The 18,390-nt window shown below is 52.8% G+C and overlaps 1 protein-coding gene across 6 annotated transcripts; it reads right to left on the bottom strand.

Moving 5' to 3' along the window:
• Positions 1–68: 68 nt before the first annotated feature.
• VILL (villin like) lies at positions 69–18,041 on the bottom strand. Of its 6 annotated transcripts, none has more exons than XM_053599540.1 (20): positions 17,959–18,041; positions 13,696–13,762; positions 13,440–13,514; positions 12,921–13,126; positions 11,368–11,476; positions 9,815–9,925; positions 9,307–9,506; positions 8,835–8,913; positions 8,642–8,740; positions 7,931–8,096; positions 7,674–7,774; positions 5,515–5,652; positions 5,248–5,406; positions 4,589–4,768; positions 3,619–3,764; positions 2,688–2,832; positions 1,269–1,454; positions 1,008–1,079; positions 575–829; positions 69–327 (listed from the first exon to the last, which is right to left on the bottom strand). In XM_053599540.1, exons 2-20 carry the CDS (start codon positions 13,759–13,761, stop codon positions 214–216), a joined length of 2,607 nt encoding a protein of 868 aa, XP_053455515.1. In that variant the 5' UTR covers position 13,762; positions 17,959–18,041; the 3' UTR covers positions 69–213. The 6 variants fall into 6 exon arrangements, with proteins under 6 accessions (XP_053455515.1, XP_053455514.1, XP_053455517.1 ...); XM_053599539.1 differs by lacking the exon at positions 17,959–18,041 and adding an exon at positions 17,807–17,952; XM_053599542.1 differs by lacking the exon at positions 17,959–18,041 and adding an exon at positions 17,807–17,952 and having other exon boundaries at positions 7,964–8,096.
• Between the last annotated feature and the right edge of the window lie 349 nt (positions 18,042–18,390).

The raw sequence follows: 18,390 nt of genomic DNA, 5'->3' as shown, positions 1-18,390 counted from the left end.
CCCGTCTGAAGGCCCCCTCCTCCTGACAGGTGGGCCCACTGAGCAACCCAGCATACACCACACCTGTGTGGACTGCCAGCTTTTATTGACAAGAGGAGGGTGCCCTAGGAGCCTTCCAAAGGGCTGTGAGCAGGGTCTCCCCAGGGCTGTAGGTGTAGGGAGGTCCAAGCTGGGGTTTCGGCCACATGGGTGGCACAGGCAGAGGCCCTGGGTTCAGAAGAAGCCCAGATGCTTTTTTTCCTGCTGCTGCTTCCACTTGGCCATGCTGTAGAATTCTTCCTTGGATTTCCCAAAGATATCTTGGAAGTCAGAGTCTGAGAGATAGAACTGGGAGGGAGTGGGGGTGCAAGAGAGCATGTCACTAGAGCCCAGAATCCTGTCCCACTCAGAAGTGTCATCCAGAGCTTGGATTCTCTCACTTCTGTCTGCCCACTATCCCATGCAGAACATGCATCTCCCCCAAGGTAGCCTGTCTACTACCCACCACCAGTGGCTCTTGCCTTGGGCTCCACCAGCTCAGTCTTAGGTGTTATCAGTGCTAGGGCAGTGGGTGGCAGGAGTCTCAGGCACCCACCTCCTTGCGTGCAGGGTCCACACCTTCTGGCAGGTCTTCAGCAGCCTGGTGTACCAGCCGTTCTCGGGGCAGGCCCCCACTGCTTACTGGGCTTGTGCTGATGTTGGTGCTGGTGCTGGTGCTATTGCCACCCACCTTAGGGCCCAGTGCCAGCTCACTCTCTGAGCTGTCCTGGGAGCCCCTAAGGGCCTTCTGGGTCAAGGGACCTGCCCTGCCATCACCCGGCCTTCTGGATAGCTGGAAGTTGTTGACTTCCTATACAGAGAGGGGCCTCAGGCTGGGGAACAGGCAGCCCACCAGGAGGCCACCCTGAACCTTGTCCTCACTGCAAACCTTCCCACCTGCCAGAGCTGTCCCCTTCACCTGCCCTTCCTGGACCATGCCATGGGTGTCCAGGCCACCGTGGGGGAAACCCAGGGGCCCCAGTACTCACTGCTGTTATCTCAGAGACAGCCAGCACAGCTCCTAGGCTGTTCTCCACCAGCTCCTCATAGGACTGGTGGTTCTGGGAGCAGAGTGAGGGCAAGGATCAGAGCTGGGGCAAGGTGAGGGGGCATCGCTAGGACTCAGGAGGGGCCTGAACACAAGACCAGGCTTTCTTCACACACATACTGGCCATCCGCAACCTCTCCTTTTGTTGGCCGAGGAAAGGCCGCAAATTAGGGTGGGGCTGGGGGCTTTAGGCCTTACTCACGGTCCACTTGTACGGGTCCCAAGTGAAGAACCACCCAGTGAAGGTAGGAGGCTCATGGCCCTGCTTGACTAGCACAATGGGTGTGGCCAGGTTCCTCCCTGCTGGATGGGTCTCCAGGTACTCTCGGCCCCAGGCCACTGCCGCTTTCTTCCACTCACTCGCAGCTTCTCCAAGCCACAGGAAGATCTACACCACAGAGGGGGCCTGGTCTTGGGCAGGTGGAGGAGCCACCAGAGCTGGCTACCTCCTACTCACTCCCTGTCTCCTAGCTGTCTCAGAGCCCCGTATGCATATCACTGGGCAACCAGACACACACCCAGCAAGGCACCACACCCCTACACACTTAAAGGTGCAGGAAAGTCACAGGCACACATGCATACCTTCAGGCCACACATTTATTGAATACCTATTGTGTGGCAAGCACTTGTCTAAACATTGGGGATTCAACAATAAATATACAAAAATCTCTGCCCTTTCATGAGGAAGCAAGTTATATGCATGTGTTGGGGGTGGGAGGAATGTTCTAACCAGAAGGAAGAACCATTGCAAAGGCCCTGGGGCAGCTGCGTGCCTGGCGTGTGCAGGGAATACAGGGAGCTATTGTGGCTAGAGCAGAAACAGCAAAGGACAAGCAGGTCAGAGCTGGGGCTGGCCAGGTCACACAGAGCTGGGGAAAGGGAGCCCAGAGAGAGACAGATGGGAGCCCAGAGCCTTACCACCAATTTATAAAGTGCCGCAGATATGACCCTGCATGTACACAGTGATGCAGAGACAAACATTATTACAGACACAGCTATACAGACATGCAATCGCCACACAGTGCCATCCACTGTTGTTAAACACACAGCTGCACAGACCCAGCCAGCTACACCAGGGCACACAGCCCCTCAGAATCGTGACTGCACAGACATGCAAACCCAGTTGCTGTCTTTCACCCAACTTCACCAGTTACAACTGGTCTGGCCAGTCTTAGCATTATGTGACCTCTCAGTCATTGGCCTGGTCAGTCTTTCAAAGAGCCATGAACACAGGGGAAAGTGTACAGTCACCCACAGTCAACACACACACGTCACTCAATGACACCAAAACATGTTCAGCCACAGGCTTTCAGTCCCTGGTGTCACACATACCATCATAAGGTAGACAGAGTGACACACAACTACATGGACACAGTCACTGTGAGTCCCAGCACACAGTCATGGTCTCCAGCAGTCTCACACCACCACAGGGTGACACACTCAACTATGGTCTCACATCCACAGCCACACAATTACACAGTATCACCTGTACAGTGACATAGTCAATAGTCACAGAGACTTACCCAGGGCCTATGTACAGAACTGTAAATAATACACACACCTAGTTACACAGAGACACACACCCCTTCACACCTTAGCCAGGCAGGGGTGGCCACTGTACCTCCTGCCAGGTATCCAGTAACATGACATCATATTTGTCCAGGTCCTCTTGACTAAAGAACACCACTTCCGTGAGGACCAGGCAGCCCATCTGGCTGGAGCACTCAAACAGTCGAGGCTGGAAGCTGCAGTCCTCCTCAGGGAGCCTGGCCAGCATAGATAGCAGGCTGGGAGGGGGACTCTGAGTGCCACCCACCCTCTAATTCATTCCAGGAGCACTCTGCTCATCTCTCGGCTACAGGGCCCCTTCTGTCCATGGAGAAAGCAGGTTAACCCCACCAGCTGTGACACAAGCTGCCCCTTGAATTTCCCAGGAGAGGCCCGTAGGGTTAGGGGAGAATGGGCTCTATGGGAGGGCCTGAGTTGGAGTCTCAACCCTCCCCGGGATGGGAGGAAGGAAGCCAGGCTGGACGAGGAGGCAACAGTACTGAGCTCAAGGGACTTGGGGGGAGCTGTGCAGCACAGAAACCAGGCCCTGCAGACAGATCAGGAGCAACCTCGGTCTCAACTTCCTCCTCCCTCTGCAGCCTCACTCTGTCCTACCCTTATACACACCTGCACACACACACACACACATCACATTGGACACACTTGTTCTTGATGCCACCTGCGCCCAGTGCCATATGACATGTGTGACACTGTATGAGCACACACCAGGTTCCAAGACCCCTGGGGATTAAGTGTTTTGTCCACTTGACCAAGACCAGGACAATGCAGAGAGAGGATTCTGTCAGCAGAGGGCACCACTGCGCCAGCCCTCCTGGGCATCTTCCTGACAGTTACCCAAGGCCAGGAGTGAATGGAACCCCTAGGGGTGGGGGGTCAGGAGGCCTCACTTCTACTCTTATCTCTTCAGCTTTCTGTATGAACTAGTCATCCATCCTCTTGGGGCCTCAGTTTCTCTATGGAACACTCTTCTCCCAGCCTGTTACCTCTTGATGCTGGGGTAGGGAGCCCGGCCTCCCAAGGCTGCCCAGAAGTGGGCAGGCTCTTGACCCTCCAGCACTGTTTCCATGTTCTTCCCAGAGATGGCAGTGACCACCAAGCGTGCCATCTCACGCTGGTCACCATTACAGCCCTGGCAGGCAAAGAGCTGGGTCAGGCCCTGCTTGGCGAGAGGTTTCACCTCCAATCCCACATCCCGCTCATCAGGGCCTATGCTGGTGGTGGGACACACATGAATAAGATCTCTCCCTTCCTCATCCCCCACAGTCCCCACAGCTGTTCAGGGTCACAAGGTCTGAGACCCTTCCTGAGTCTAGAGCGTGGGATGGGATCCTCAGAGTTAGGGGGCCATTTCTAGTTTATGTGGAAAACTAGAGAAAACTTCAGAAAACTGCACTAGACCTGCCTTTTCCCAAGAGACTTGGGAAGGGACATGCCCCCTGCTCAAGGCAGTAAGAAGGGGTGGCAACCTGGGCTTGGCTTGGCTCTGATCGGTGGACCCTTCCATGCCCACCTGTCACTTTGGTTTTATAAATTTTTAATATTTTTAACTTTTTTTTTTTTTTAGTTTTTGGCCGGGGCTGGGTTTGAACCTACCACCTTTGGCATATGGGGCCAGTGCCCTACTCCGTTGAGCCACAGGTGCTGCCCAATATTTTTAATGTTTTTTAGAGACAGAGCTTTACTCTGTAGCCCAGGCCAGAGTACAGTGGGGTGATCATAGCTTATTGTAGCTTCTTGATCCTCCAGCCTCAGCCTCCCAAATAGGTGGGACTATAGGCATGTGGCACTTTGAACTTTCCCTAGGTTCCAGAGGGCACATGGTAGCTTCTTGCCCTCTCCCCACTGGTCTATCTGAGGCTGAACTTGCAGTCTGCATTCCCTCTGGAGGTCACTCATCCCCAGCCTGGCACCCCCTACTCTAGGGTGTGAGTCAGTGGCCTGTGCTATGGGTACCTTCCCAAACCAGAGGTAGCAGATGCTGGCTGTGACCAGCAAGAAGATGTCACTGGAGTTGAGAGATGAGGCCCGGGCTGCCACCTCCATGGTCCTGGTATTGCGGCTGTCGGTGCCCTGAATGTGGAAGAGCCTTACGGCGGATGCTGGCTGCCCTTGTTCCTTATGCCTGGTGCTCCCCTACAAGAGGGCTGGGCCTCAGGCTGAGGTAAGGACTCTTGGGGGCCACCTCCCTGTCCCAGTGGGGGACAAACTATCTCAGGACTCGGGGACCCTCGCCTAAATCAACCACCTTCTGGACCCTCTGAGTGTAGAGTAGGGGGATCCTATTGGGCTAGGATAGGGAATGAGGCCCTTTCTAACTGGACCCCCACCCCATCTTGAAGGAAGGGGCATGGTTGTCCAGGCCTTGAAGGTGGAAAGTGGGGATCGGCTTTGGCTATGTATGACTTTAGGCTGGGCCTTGACTCCCTTTTGACTCAACTTCCTTCCCTGGCTCTGGGACCAAGGCAGGGAGCACCCTTGGTGCTCCTGGGCCTTGAACTAGCACCAGGAAGCCAGGTGCTAAGTTGGGCCCCAGGCCTGCAGGGATGCTTAGAAAGCATGTGCAAGGGCCATGGGTACTGAAGCTACTGCTATGGCAATAAGGGGGACCCTACCTGAAAGACCACCAGGTGTCCTTGGAAGATGGCAAGGAAGTGGGGGGGCTCACTGCCCATGGTCACGTGCACCTGCACAAGGGCTCCACAGTACATGACGTCCAGCTCTTCAGCGTTGCAGTTCATGGCCTTGATCTCATCTGCAGAGGCCTGATGGCCCTGCAGGTGGGGGCAGTGAAGGCCTGGTACCCCTCCCACATCCCACTCTCAGATCCTGGGTCCTGGACTTTAAGGTATGCATCCCCCTCACCCCCCAGGCCTGCACACCTGCCAGAGGTACAGGATGTACTGGACATGGCCCAGCTTCTGGTATGTGTAGAGGATAAGGTAGCAGTTGCCCATGCATAACTGTCCATGATGCTTGGGGTCCACAGGCTGCCTGCATAAGTCCTGGATGCACCACATCTGGGGAGCAGGGGGATAATGGGCACAGGCGGTTCTTCTAACCATCCTGCACCCAGCCAGAAAGGTCTTCTCTGCCTCCAAGACATTCATCATCTGTGCAGGTGAGGGGCTCACTGTCAGCTCTGTGCCCACCCAGCTTCATGTGGGGCTTATGCAAGCATCTGCAGGTGACCTTTTTCCCATGGACCCCTGAAACCCACAGCACTGGCGCCAGCCTGCCTTCAGGCAGGAATCTCAGTTTGCATGTGGCACCTGGGTAGAGTGATAAGGACTCTACAAGCTGCTGAGATGTATCCAATGCCTGCCACGTGCCCATCCCCAACCCAACCCCACCAGCTGCAGCTCTGGGAGGGGGAGACAGGTCCTTTCATAGCTGCTCGCTGCTCAGGCCAGGGCAGCAGAAGTGAGGCAGAAAGTAATGCCTTGGAGCTCTTGGAAAAATTCCATCTTCCAGTGCATTAATAAAACGAAGACTGTTCAAAGATTAAAGAGAAAACACTTCCTCACATTTGATGGTGTGGTTTATATTCCTGTGGGCAGCCAAGCACAGAGCCAGGCAGATTTCTGGTCATACCCTGGTCTGCCTTTTGTTGGGAGTGAGGCCACGCTAAACTTTGGGATTTCCCACCTGTAAATCCGGAATAGCAATGCCTACCTCACTTCATCTCCAGGTGGAAATACCTGGGAATTCTTTACTCACATAAAGCCTGACAGAATTCTCTGGGGAAGCTCCCCTCCAGACCAGGCCATCCAGAATCCTGCCTTTTGCAGAAGAGGCTGATTCCAACCACATGCCACACAAGAGTGGCACCTACCTGGCAGCCCTACCTTCTCACTCAGGCCTGTTCTCTGCCTTCCTGTCTACTTTCCTTGTTGGGATGGATCCCTCTCTGCCTTTGAGCTTAGAGCCTGGGTCCTAGAGCCTTCCATCCCTCCCACCTTCACCCTCCTCTCTGCTTCCCTGTCTCCTACTCATGCTGCCTGGCCCTCTCTTTCTCTCTCTGTATATGCTATCTCTCCTTAGCCCCATTTCTCCTTTCCCTGTACCCCATCTCTCCCTGCTCTTCCTGTACCCCATGTCCTCTTCTTATTTCTGTCTCCTCCCCACTCCCTGTCCTTCCCCATCTCCTTTTCTCTCTGTCTCTCCTTGTCCCCTATCCCTGTCTCCCTCTCTTCCTGTCTTTCCCCTTCCTCCCCACTTTCCCTTCTCCTCCGTCTCTCTTTTCCCACTCATCACCTCGGCCCATCCGTAAAGCCCAAAGATAGGAGAAAGTCTTGTGTATTCTCTGCTCTCCACTTACCTTGAGGATCCCTCACATAGGCCCAGCAGTCCTGCTCCCATAATTTCACAGCATTCCCATGTCAGCTTTGGGGCAAGAGAGGACCACAGTTTCTGCACCCATTATATAGATTTAAAAACTGAGGCCTAAAGGAAGAAAGGCTTACCTAGGGGTCAGCCAACAAGTCAACTTGCAACCTCACCTTGTACAGAGCCTGGAATTGGGCCCCCAACTCCTGTGTCTTCTAGAACATTGGTGTGAAACCAGATGATAGGTTGACAGTGTATGACAGTGTATTGGGGGTTGGATGCATGGGACTGTGATTGATGTGTGACCATGCTGCGTTGGTGTGTCCCTGTGGGTTGTATGCGACTGTGGTGTAAAGTATGTGCAATTTCATATTTGTAGTTGTATACTTGGCCGTGATTATGTGCCATTATAAGGCATGATTGTGTGTGTCTGCTTTATCATTTGCATATATGACAACAGGGCACAATTAAATGGCCAAGTGCCACTGTGCTGGGTGTCTGAGTTATATGAGTGGCCATGATTAGGCTTGACATGACTGTGTATGAGCCACCTGCTGGGAGGGGTGTGTATATGCACACGTGCCCCTCGGTGTCCCTGATTGTGTTTGGATGTGCACCCGTGTACACCTGGCTCACTTTAAATAGCAATCACCTGTAGACACAACCTACCCTCGTGTGTGCAATTTCCCTAAGGTAAGCCAATGCCCCTCACCTCCACCTTCCCAGAGCCGTCGTCCACCATCCTGAGCTGGGCCGCTAGCTCAGGCTGGCTATGCAGCATGCCCACGTCCAGTTTTACCTGAATCAATTTACCTGAAGGTGGGACAGAGGGTGTCAGTAGCGCCCTCTGTCCCTGTCCCCGCTGTTGCCTGCTCCTTTACCGGCTCACCCTTCTGTCCGGCCCCGCCCCTTGCTTTCAGGCCCCGCCCCTTACCCATCCCGGTCAGGTTGTCTGCGGTGCCCCCTTACCCATCCCGCCCTGCCTCGCCGGCCCGGTCGTGCCTCCCAGCTTCCTGTTCCTGCCCTTCTTCGGAGACCACGTCCGGAAAAGTTGCTGGAAGGCGGCCGACTCGGCGCCGTCGTTTACCACTTCCACGTTGGTGTAAATTGGGTAGCTCTTGGCCCGGATGAAGCCCTGGAGCGGGGGTCCATCAGGCCTGCGACCTGAGGGCCCACTGCTCCGCTCCACCCCCGGGAACCTTCGTTCAGGCTTCAGGGACAGCCAGAGTTCTGAGAAGTGTTAATTAACTGAGCTCATGACCTACTTAACAACTAACTCTGTCACTACTGAGTTCTCTGAGGTCCCTGAGGGCAGGCGGGCTTCCTTGGTCTAGGCCTCAAGAAAGGCTGGCTCTGAGAGACCCCACAAACCGGAGGCAGAGCCCTGTCTTTTCCCTTTCCCCAACCCCCAAGAGGCTCCCCGCCCCCTCATGTAGGGCCCCTGGTCTTTCACGGTCGGTCAAAGTTTCTAAGGCAGGGCTACCTCCCCTATGATATCCCAAGATTGGGAATGTTTCCCAGCTCCAACTCCAGCATAGGGCTGTTTCCTCTCTTAGACCCCAGCACAGAGCACCCCCTACCAAATTCCAGGGATAGGTCCCCAATCATATCCTAAGGCAGGCTGTCTGCAGTTCAGAACCCAGTGCTATGTTCCTCTCAGACAGGGCCCCAGGGTCTCACCCCAGCCCTGCTGAAGGCAGCCTTTCTGTCTTGGGGGCTGGACATTCGTCCCAGCCACACATAGATCTTGAAGCTACCCTGGTCCAGGATGTAGCAGTCCTGGGAGCAAGGGGGTCAGGAGCTGGTAAGTAGGTGGTCCAGTCTGGACTGGGATTGTGGGGTTGGAGATGGATAAGGGTGTCTGAGGCCTCACCTCCTCCTGCAGTAGGTCCTGGGTCAGCGGCTGGGTTGCCAACTCCTGGATCACCAGGTCCTTACCCTTCTCATAGACACTGGGAGACAGACACTCAGATGTGGCCAACCCATCCTTTCCCTGACCTGACTCCACTTCAGCCTCTGTATACCACACCTCCCACCCTGAGACAGAGGTGTGGGGCTGGATCCCTGAGTTGTCTTGACTCTACCGCAGCCTTGCGATGGAGCCTTAGGCAGCTCCTTTACCCTCGCAGGGCCACAATCCCAGTATGTACAATGGGTTTCTCCCATTTCTCCTATTTCTAGGGGTTTCTCAACAAGGCAGCCACACACCATGCAAGCTGGGCCCAAGGTTCACATAGCCTGTCCCAGAAACCCACCAGCCTTTCCTGAAGGGCTTTCTGGAGATACTGTGTTACTGCAGTAATGATGAATGCAATCCTGGCCTGCCCACCCCTAATTCCACTCACTGGTAGAGGCGGACATTAGCCTTCTGTAGCTGGTTAATACTCTTGTTGGGTGTGGCAGCATGCAGGCTACCCACTCTTCGGCCCAGCACATCCTCCATGATCTGCATGAGATCAGTGGCTTGGGCCTCATCATCCACCACACCAATTTGTGCACGACCACCACGTTCCCGGTCCTGAAGGCTGTAGGTCAGGGCCAGCCCCTGTGGAAGAGGACATGGCAGTTAGGGCTTTCCCAGCATGCCCCTCACTCCTCAGATAGCCCAGTGCAGAGCCTTCCTGTCACTGCTCAGCTCCCAGAGGCTGGAGGATGGGGAGAGGAAAGTTGGTGTTCCCTCATCCTTCCATCCAGGGGGATACCACTAGTGCAGGGTTTGAACTATCCTGTATGTAATAGGTGCTTCCTGGGTCAGAGAGTCAAACCCCACATCATAGGGTGACAGGAAGATAGGCACCTGGAGGACCACCCCTACCAAGCCCTGTACCCCCAGTTCCAGGGGCAGACACTGACCCGGGACTTCTCAGAAATGCTGGTCTTGGGCCCATTCCATTGGATCATCATCCTGCCTAGGTCTAACAGGAAGATGTCACCTTTATTAAAGCTGTTCCAGGAGAGCTCCACCTGCCAAGCCAGGGAAGGAGACAAGGTATCACACCACCAGCACCCAGCTAGAGGGGAGCATAGGAAATATGTCACTTGTGTGCATGAAGCTATGTGCAACTGAATGTATGTGTGATTGACATTACCTATCATGGGGTGCAGACATGCATCTGTGGAACCATATGTGACCTTGGGTGTGGCTATGTGCATCCTTAGGTATGTGTGCCTGTGGGTAATGCTGCATTTCACAGGTGTACATGGCTACGACACTCATCGCTCAGTGCACATCTGCAGCTGTTCATGTATACAGGTGGGGTGTATATCTGTTTCTCTGTATTGTGTGTGTCTACATGCACATATGTAGGAGCATATCAGATGTGAACAGTGTGTGCTCATAATGACTGCATATGTGTGCTTGTGTGGGAGACAGTGCGTGTCTGTGGACAAGGATAGTCATACAAATTGAGCCACTTTGGAGAGCAAAAAGGGATACTTTAAATAATTATGCCAGGATAATAGGTGAAACCTGGGACTTCACTGAGGCCCTGCATGACCAAAGCTATGTGGTCACTTGGTCTGTGGGTGATAGACAGTGCAGAGCCTGTGTGGGACTGTCTGTGAGTCACAGGGCTGCAACATACTGTTCAGGCTGTCACATGCATGACTCAAGGTGGCCATTCATAGTGTAGACACTGTCTACTTGAATGCTTGTTACACTAAATTCCAGCCAGATGGCAGCAAAATGTCTTGTTCTAAGGAGGTCTGTATTTTCCTTTAACTCCTAACAGGTGGAAGAAAGGGGCACTCTGTTCTATTTCATGCAAGGGGACTACCGAGGGCTAGAGTAGCCCCAGGCTGCTCTATGCATATGCATCCCTATGACACACTCTGTGCACTCACGACTATGTGTGTGAGAGTGTGGGGCTGTACCCCCACCACATCATGTTACCTCCCATTGTGCTGCCAACATGGATCATCCACATGTGCCATGTTGTCTGTCTCATCTGCGAGACAGACAAGGAGCAGTAGCAGAAGTAGGCTAGAAGCTAGAAGTCCGGTGTCCTCTCTTCTCATTCAGAAAGGCCATCTAGGCTCAGGCGCCTGTAGCTCAAGCGGCTAAGGTGCCAGCCACATACACCAGAGCTGGTGGGTTTGAATCCAGCCTGGGGCCTACCAAACAACCATGACAATTATAACCAAAAAGCTTGGCCTTGTGGCAGGCGCCTATAATCCCAGCTACTCGGGAGGCTGAGGCAAGAGAATTGCTTCAGCCCAGGAGTTGAAGGTTGCTGTGAGCTCTGATGCCATGGCACTTTACCCAGGGCAACATACACACACAAAAAAAAACAAAGAGGCCATTTGGGAATGCCGATAGCTCCTTGACCCCCTGCCAATTTTTATACTTCCTTCTACACCCACTCTTAGCCGTGTCCAGAGGTCGAGGCTCCCCTGGCAGCCCTCACCTCAGTGGCAGATACATGCTTCCTCCCTTTGATGTGCAGCAGTCGCTGGATGTTGTATGCATTGGTCTCCAAATGCCTCAGGTCTGAGGCTAGGCCTCCCTTCCTATAGCTGAGGAGGGAATGGAGTCCCATGTAAGAACACAGACTGTGAATGAATGAATGCAGATGTGAGCATGTGCACATATGTACGTGGGGGAGGTGTGCCTACTGAATACATTGACTTGAGTCTATGTGAACGTACATACAAGTGCATGAGTACACACATGAGACATGAATATGCATTTGTTTACCCTTGTGATGTGCACACACATATACATGTATATATTTGGGGGCATAGTGTATGTTTGCTTATCCATGTAAGGCTAGATGTGAATGCATGGAAGCAGACACAATATGTGTGTAGGTGACATGAATAGTCACATAAGCTCATCTACAGGTGGACACACATGGGAGTGGTGTGTGTTTCTGCATGTGCACATAGACTTGTGTGCCTATGTTCATGTAATACTGTATGCATGTATTAGGCACAACTGTATGAAATGGAAATGGCTGAATATTGGCAATTTCCTATATTCTTAAATATGTTGCAATTATTAATTTTAGAAATCACGTGAAGCAATTTATGGCAAAAGACATTTCTACCAGCACATAAAAGCAAACTCAAAACAACATTAATGTTCACGCCCAGGTTTCAAGAGAAATGAAAATATTTGACATTTGTCTACATAAAAATGTGCATACAAATGTTCATAGAAGCATTATTCACAATAGCCAGAAAGTAGAATCAACCCAAATTCGTTATGCGATGAATGGACAAATAAAATGTGGTATATCAATATAATGTTATATCATTTGGCAGTAAAAAGTAAAGTAATAAAACATGCTACCAGAGGAATGAACCTTGAAAATGGCGTGGTAAAAGCCAGTCAGGAAAGATCACTGAAACGATTCCATATTCATTACATGCCCAGAATAGGCAAATGTATAGACAGACAGTAGATTCCTGGTTGCCTAAGGCAGGGGAGGGGGTGTTGGAGGGAAGTGTGGAGTGATTGATAAAAGGTGTGAGGCTTCTTTTTAGTGTGATGAAAATGTTCTAAAATTGTGGTGATTGGGCAGCACCCCTAGCTCAGTGAGTAGGTTAGGTTTGAACCTGGCTCGGGCCAGCTAAACAATGACCAGCAGCAACAACAAAAAAAATAGCTGGGCGTTGGGACAGGTGCCTGTAGTTCCAGCTACTTGGAGGGCTGAGGCAAGAGACTTGCTTAAGCCCAAGAGTTTGAGGTTGCTGTGAGCTGTGACACCGTGGCACTCTGCCAAGGGTGACATAGTGAGACTGTCTCCAAAAATAAAAAAAAAATTGTGGTGATGGTTGCATACATCTGTTAAAAGTCACTGAAACACCTCTGTACTTAAATGGGTGGATTGTGTAGTATGTGAGTTTTATCTCAATAAAGGTATTACCTGCCCCAACCCCCATTTAGCGGGTGAGGAAGATGGTCACTCCCAGGCTGTCCCAGTCCAGGCACCACCACCCTCTCCCTGGTACTCACATGATTCCTGGGTGGAAGTAGCTGAGGAAACAGTCAGACTCGTGGCCTTGTGCTTCACGGTGCTGCACAGTCTGGCCTTTTAGCACCTCTTGCAGGCGCTGCACAAAGGTGCATGCAGCGCACTGCGCCTCAGCATCCGCCTCCTTCCCGACCCAGTAGTGCAGGTCACTGGACGCCCCCTGCGTTGGCCTTGGGCTCTGGGTGACCTAGGGCCCAGGTGTCTGTGTGTGGGGTGGGAAGGGGGTACACAGGACCCTGGGGTAGGGTGGGGGTCCGGGAGCCAAGGCACTGGTGAAGAGTGAGGTGGAGGCTGTAGCAAGGGCCACCAGGAGACATTGGGAACATGTTTCCACCCACAGGAGACAGTGAAGGGGCAGGGAAGGGCCAAGAACCCATAATAATGGAGCCCAGGTGGGACGTGATTCTTGGGCTCTCAACTTGCCGCCTCCCAGGGCAGAGCTTATGTCTGTTCTGTCAGTCTGGGCCATGTCACCTGCTCAGACTCCCCAGGTGACTCACATGAAGGATGATATAGCAGTGTTCCTCAAAAAAGTTCCCATAAGCCTTCTCTGGTACTGGCACCATCTTCAGGTTCTGGGAAAGGAGAGTGCCTAGTGACAACCTAGGAGAGCTCCCAACCCAGGACTCGATGTGAGGTGACACTCAGTGGGGTGAGTGGAGGAGGGAGCTCAGAGTTGGGGGTGGGAGGAGCCTGGTGGCAGAGACTCCACACTCTTCCATGTTACCAACTGTGCTGTCTGGACGTGCCTCTCACCTCAATGATCCATATGTGGAGTTCTCTGTGGCTCTCGATGACTGGGAGGCCCTGGTCCACGTCCATCCTAGGTCAGGCAGGAATGAGGGAGGACACAAGGAACAAGAGCCAGAGTTCTCAGGCCAGAGGCCAACTCCTGGCCCCTCTGAGCTCCAAGCAAGAACACTTTCCATCTACAGCTCTCCAAAGCCCCTTCATCATACAACTTTCATTAAGAACTTTTGTAAACACACAAATGTCAACAATCCAGGACAATCACTACAAAGTAGCATAAAGAGGCTCTGCAAACAGGGACCTCATCTGTCTGGGGGTATACTCTTAAAACAGGGCTGGCCTCTCTGGATAGGGCCAGGCTTTGAAGTTCTGCAAACAGGGAGTTAGCAACTGGCTGTGCAGAAGACATAGGATCTATAGTTTGGGACAGGCTACGTAAGTAGAAAGAAGCTATGCAGATAGGCATAGCCTTTGCAAACAGGAAGAGCTTCCTCAGACTGAAAAAAGGGTCTTAACAGTTATAGATTCATTTGGGAGCAATGAGTTCTATAGACAGGGACCCTCTACGTGTACAAGGACAGCCTATGCAAACAGACGGACTCTACCCAGGGAAATTCAGATAGGATGGAAAATACAGGCAAAGATTGTGAACATTGACAGTGGCTCTATGAACAGTCACAAACTCTGCAGATGTGGAGTTTTGCAGTCTGGGAAAGGCTCTGCAAAAGTGCATGGAGACAAACCCTTAAGATAGGGACTCTTTGTATAAGGAACAGACTGCAGATATTTACAGGTACATAGGTAGGAAAGGCTCAGCAAACAGGCACAGCAGAGGCAGGCTCTTGAAACACAGAGATGCTCTCTAGATGTGGTCAGGCTCTATGCAGGATAGCCTCTGGAAACAGACTTAATTCCTGCATACAGGGACATGGGAACAGGCTGAGGAAACGATTACGAGCTCTGCAAAGAGATTCAGGTGCTGAAAAGACACAGGCTTTGCAGACAGAGGCTCCATACAGCCTTTGCAGTTAGGGAGAAGTTTTATGAGCCTACACAGGTTCTGTAGAGAGACAGCTCTGTTAACAGTGACAGCTTCTCCAGAGAGGGACAGAATTTGCTGAAGTGAGCTGGCAAAGAAATAAGCTTTGTGTTAAAGCACAGATGCTCCAGACATGGATGAGACCTTGGAACAGGATTGGGTTTTGTGGAGAGCCCCAGGTTCTGCAAACAGGGATAGGCTTTGTATAGAAGAGGGTGAGTTCTGGCAATAGGTAAAGGCTCAGTATATGTGGAAATAGGAATAGAGTGTACAGACAGGCATAGGCCCTGCAGAACAACCAAGTGCTCCCCTGACAGTGATATGCTCTTCATAGGAACAAACCCTGCAAGCAGACGCAGTTTCTACCCAGGGAAATTCAGTCTGTGCAAACAGGCAAATGCCCTGTCATAGATGTTACATGAAGGGCTCAGGTTCTACAGAAAGAACCTAGCTCTAAAATAGGAAAAGGCTGTACCATCAGGGCATAGTCTGGAGACAGAGACACTTATTTCAAAGGAAACAGGTTCTGCAGATGGGGACAGGTACTGTAAACAGACAAAGCTTCAAAGCTTTACAAACAGGGATAGCATCTTTAGAAAGAAAGAGGTACCCCAGACAAAGATACCAGATAAGCTCTTTAGACAGGGATAGGTTCTGCCTGCAGGGCAGCTTCAGCAGTAAAAGCAAATCTTATACCCAGGGACAGATGATTTAAAGAGATCTAGAGTCTGAACATAGACACAGGCTCAGGGCAGGAACAGGCTTTGCAAACAAGACAAAGTTTCTACAAAGCCCAAACTGCACACAAGGACTGTCTCTGAAGACTGAGGACCTGCAGCAAGTGACAGGCTCAGCTGACATGACTGGGCTGGGCAAATCAGGCATAAGCACTCTCAAAACAGGGCTGAACTCTTTACACATACAAGGCTCTGTAAGCAGCCACGGGCTCTGCAAACAGTGATTTTGCTCACTTGAGTTTGTGTTGTGTGATTCTAAGTGTTCGGAGGAGGGAGAGAAACAGAATGAGAAGCATCTGGGGAAGAAAGAGATGATTCTAATTCTGTTGATTCTGGTACATCTTGATTCACTCTCAACTTGTTGAGGCTTCCCTACAGCCTTCAGAAACCTCTGTGTGTGTGTGTGTGTGAGGTTTGCTTATCTTTCATCCTTGGAGGTTCTTTGTACATCTGGCCCAAATCCAACCAGCTGCAACTTTCTTTTCTCATTGCTGTTTTGCTCAATGAACCCAGAAGTCACATCTTTGGCCCTGGTGTGGTGTGAACTCCCACCTCCTCCACTCCAGCCGTGTCTTAACAGTAGGAACATGCTTAGCTCTGCTGCCCCTCCAGGGGGAACAGGTGAGAGGAGAGATACAGAGTTACAGGATCAGAGGCAATGCAATAGGTGCCATGAAGTACCTTGCCTTTGTCCGGCGTTCTAGGCGCTCCAGCTCAGGCCCTGGTGAACTCACAGTGCACTATGGGTGACACCCAAGAAGATGGCTATGGCAGTGGGGGCAGTTGGGGAGAAAGTAGCCCAGAGCTGACTTACGGTCACAGGAGGTTGTGGGGCAGGCTGGGAAGAGGAGCAGTCCTTCTGGGCCCTAGAATCTAGGGTGTTAGAGCTGCACTCATGACAGCACCCAGCTCCTCTGACACCCTATGGAAACCATGTATGGTGTTGGCTTTGGTCTCCCTCATCAGAGCAGAAGATTCCTGAAGGCAGAAGTTTGTCCTCCTGTTTACTGCCAGACCCCAGTGACCTGGTACCCGGCAGGTTACTGAGTGAATGAGGTGGACTAAGTGAAAATGGATGGAGAAGGGAGTTACTCATGCATCTAACTGCACTGAGAACTATTGAAGCAATGATGGCCTGTTGGTGAGACAATGCTGTGAGTGACAGGTACAGTGGCCATGAAATGTTCAAGCGACAGAAGGCTCAGGGACACTGAGTGGTGAGCACAGCAACATGCAATGGTGACCCTGCAACAGGACACTGAGTGACAGGGCCCAGGGAGGGACCCAGGCAGGCAGCCACTAGAAGTGCAGACAGACAGGATCTTGATGTGGCTCGTGGGACAGTGTAACACAGTTAACAGACCCTTGGCTGGCCTTAGAACAGTGACAGCCAGAGCCCCAGGGGGGACAGGATAGTCTAACTGGCAGCCAGAAAGTCAGGACTTGGCTGGTTTCATTAGGAGGGGGAAGCATCCCCTTCCCAGGGTGGTTGGGAGTGTGCCTAGTACCCAGCTCAAGCCTGGGGAGCCAAACTCTCAGGCCGCCAGGGACTGAGCTCCACCCTGTGTCACCTGTGTTCACTGTCTTCCACCTGGGCTCTGGGGAGGTGAGGGAAGTGAAGCTCAAAGATTGTGTGTCACGTCCCCTCTCTTCTCTAGCACCCCTGCTTTCCTCCTGGTGGCCCCTTTCTTCCCCAGGGTACCCCCTGTCCCCCTAAAGCCTCCTTTAACCTCTCCTCCCCTCTTTCCCAAGTGGGGCCCCTCCTCCTGGAACCCCCTCCACCCGGAAGCCCCCTTCTCCCCTGGGTGCCACTCAGGGCTCCATTTCTCTTCCACACGCCCAGTCCCTCCTTCCCTCCCTGTGCACCCCTCTGCCAGCCCTCCCTCACGCTTCCCTCCTTGATTTTCCCCATGCTCTCCCCCACGCTCCCTTTTCTTCCCCCCTTCTCCCTCCCCTGGTCTCTCCTCTCCCCCAGGCTCCCCTCTCTCCTCCAGGGTGCTCGCTTCCTTCTGCAGATACCCCTTCTCCCTCCCAGTGCCCCCTCCTTTTCCTAGGTGCCCCCTCCCTCCTCTGGCTCCCCTTTCTCTCTCCCAGGGGTGCCCTTCCTCCTTTGGTATCTGAAGGTCCTGAAGTTACTTTGCCCAACTTCCAGGAAGGGGGCAGGTGCCCTGCATGCTTGAGGGGAGAAGGGGCACAGAGGGGGTAAGGGGCACGATGAGGGGGGAGAGGCGGGTACAGCGATTCTGTGAGCTAGGGAGCTTCCCCACCTAACCATAAAGTCTGCTGCTTTCTTCCCCCGGGCTGCCAGCCGCAGTTGTCCTGCCCCCATCAGCGTTCTCACCTGTTGGGCTACTTGCTGCCTCTCCAATTCTGCTGCTGCTCTTCGACCCTGAGCCCTGGGAGCCTGTGTCCACTCTACACCACCGATTGGAAACACCTCCTCCAGTCCCCTCCCCACCAGTTCTGAGAGCCCCTCTCCCTGCTCAGGCCTACCTGCTGGAAACTGCTCCTGCGCCTTCGCCCTTCCTGTGGGCAGTGCTGGGCCTGGCACAGGGCCAGGCTCTGCCTACAGCCCCCCTCCCCCACTGTAACTGAATCCCAGCTCCTGCCCTGCAGGACACACCCCACCACATAGCACTCAGCACTCAGCAGGCAGGGCGTTTGAACTTAGTCAGTTAGTTAGTCAGTCTACAAATATTGACTGCAGTGTCTGGAATCTGGCTGCCCTGCCAGGGCTATGGCTGAGTCTACCTGGCCTCACCTCCTGGGTACCACTCACCAGAGAGTGCAGGGGATGGAGGCCCAGATGGTCTGAGAGGTGAGGAGGTATAGAATATACTATGACTTCCTTCTCTGTGAGCCTAGCTGGGCCCCTGACCCCTTAAATGCTGGGTGATAGGCTCCCCCTGGACCCAGAGGGCCAAG

The sequence above is a fragment of the Nycticebus coucang genome, chromosome 8, assembly GCF_027406575.1.
Source record: "Nycticebus coucang isolate mNycCou1 chromosome 8, mNycCou1.pri, whole genome shotgun sequence".
NCBI lineage: Eukaryota > Metazoa > Chordata > Mammalia > Primates > Lorisidae > Nycticebus > Nycticebus coucang.
The sequence above is the reverse complement of the archived record's forward strand: the minus strand, read 5'-3'. Positions and strand labels throughout refer to the sequence as shown.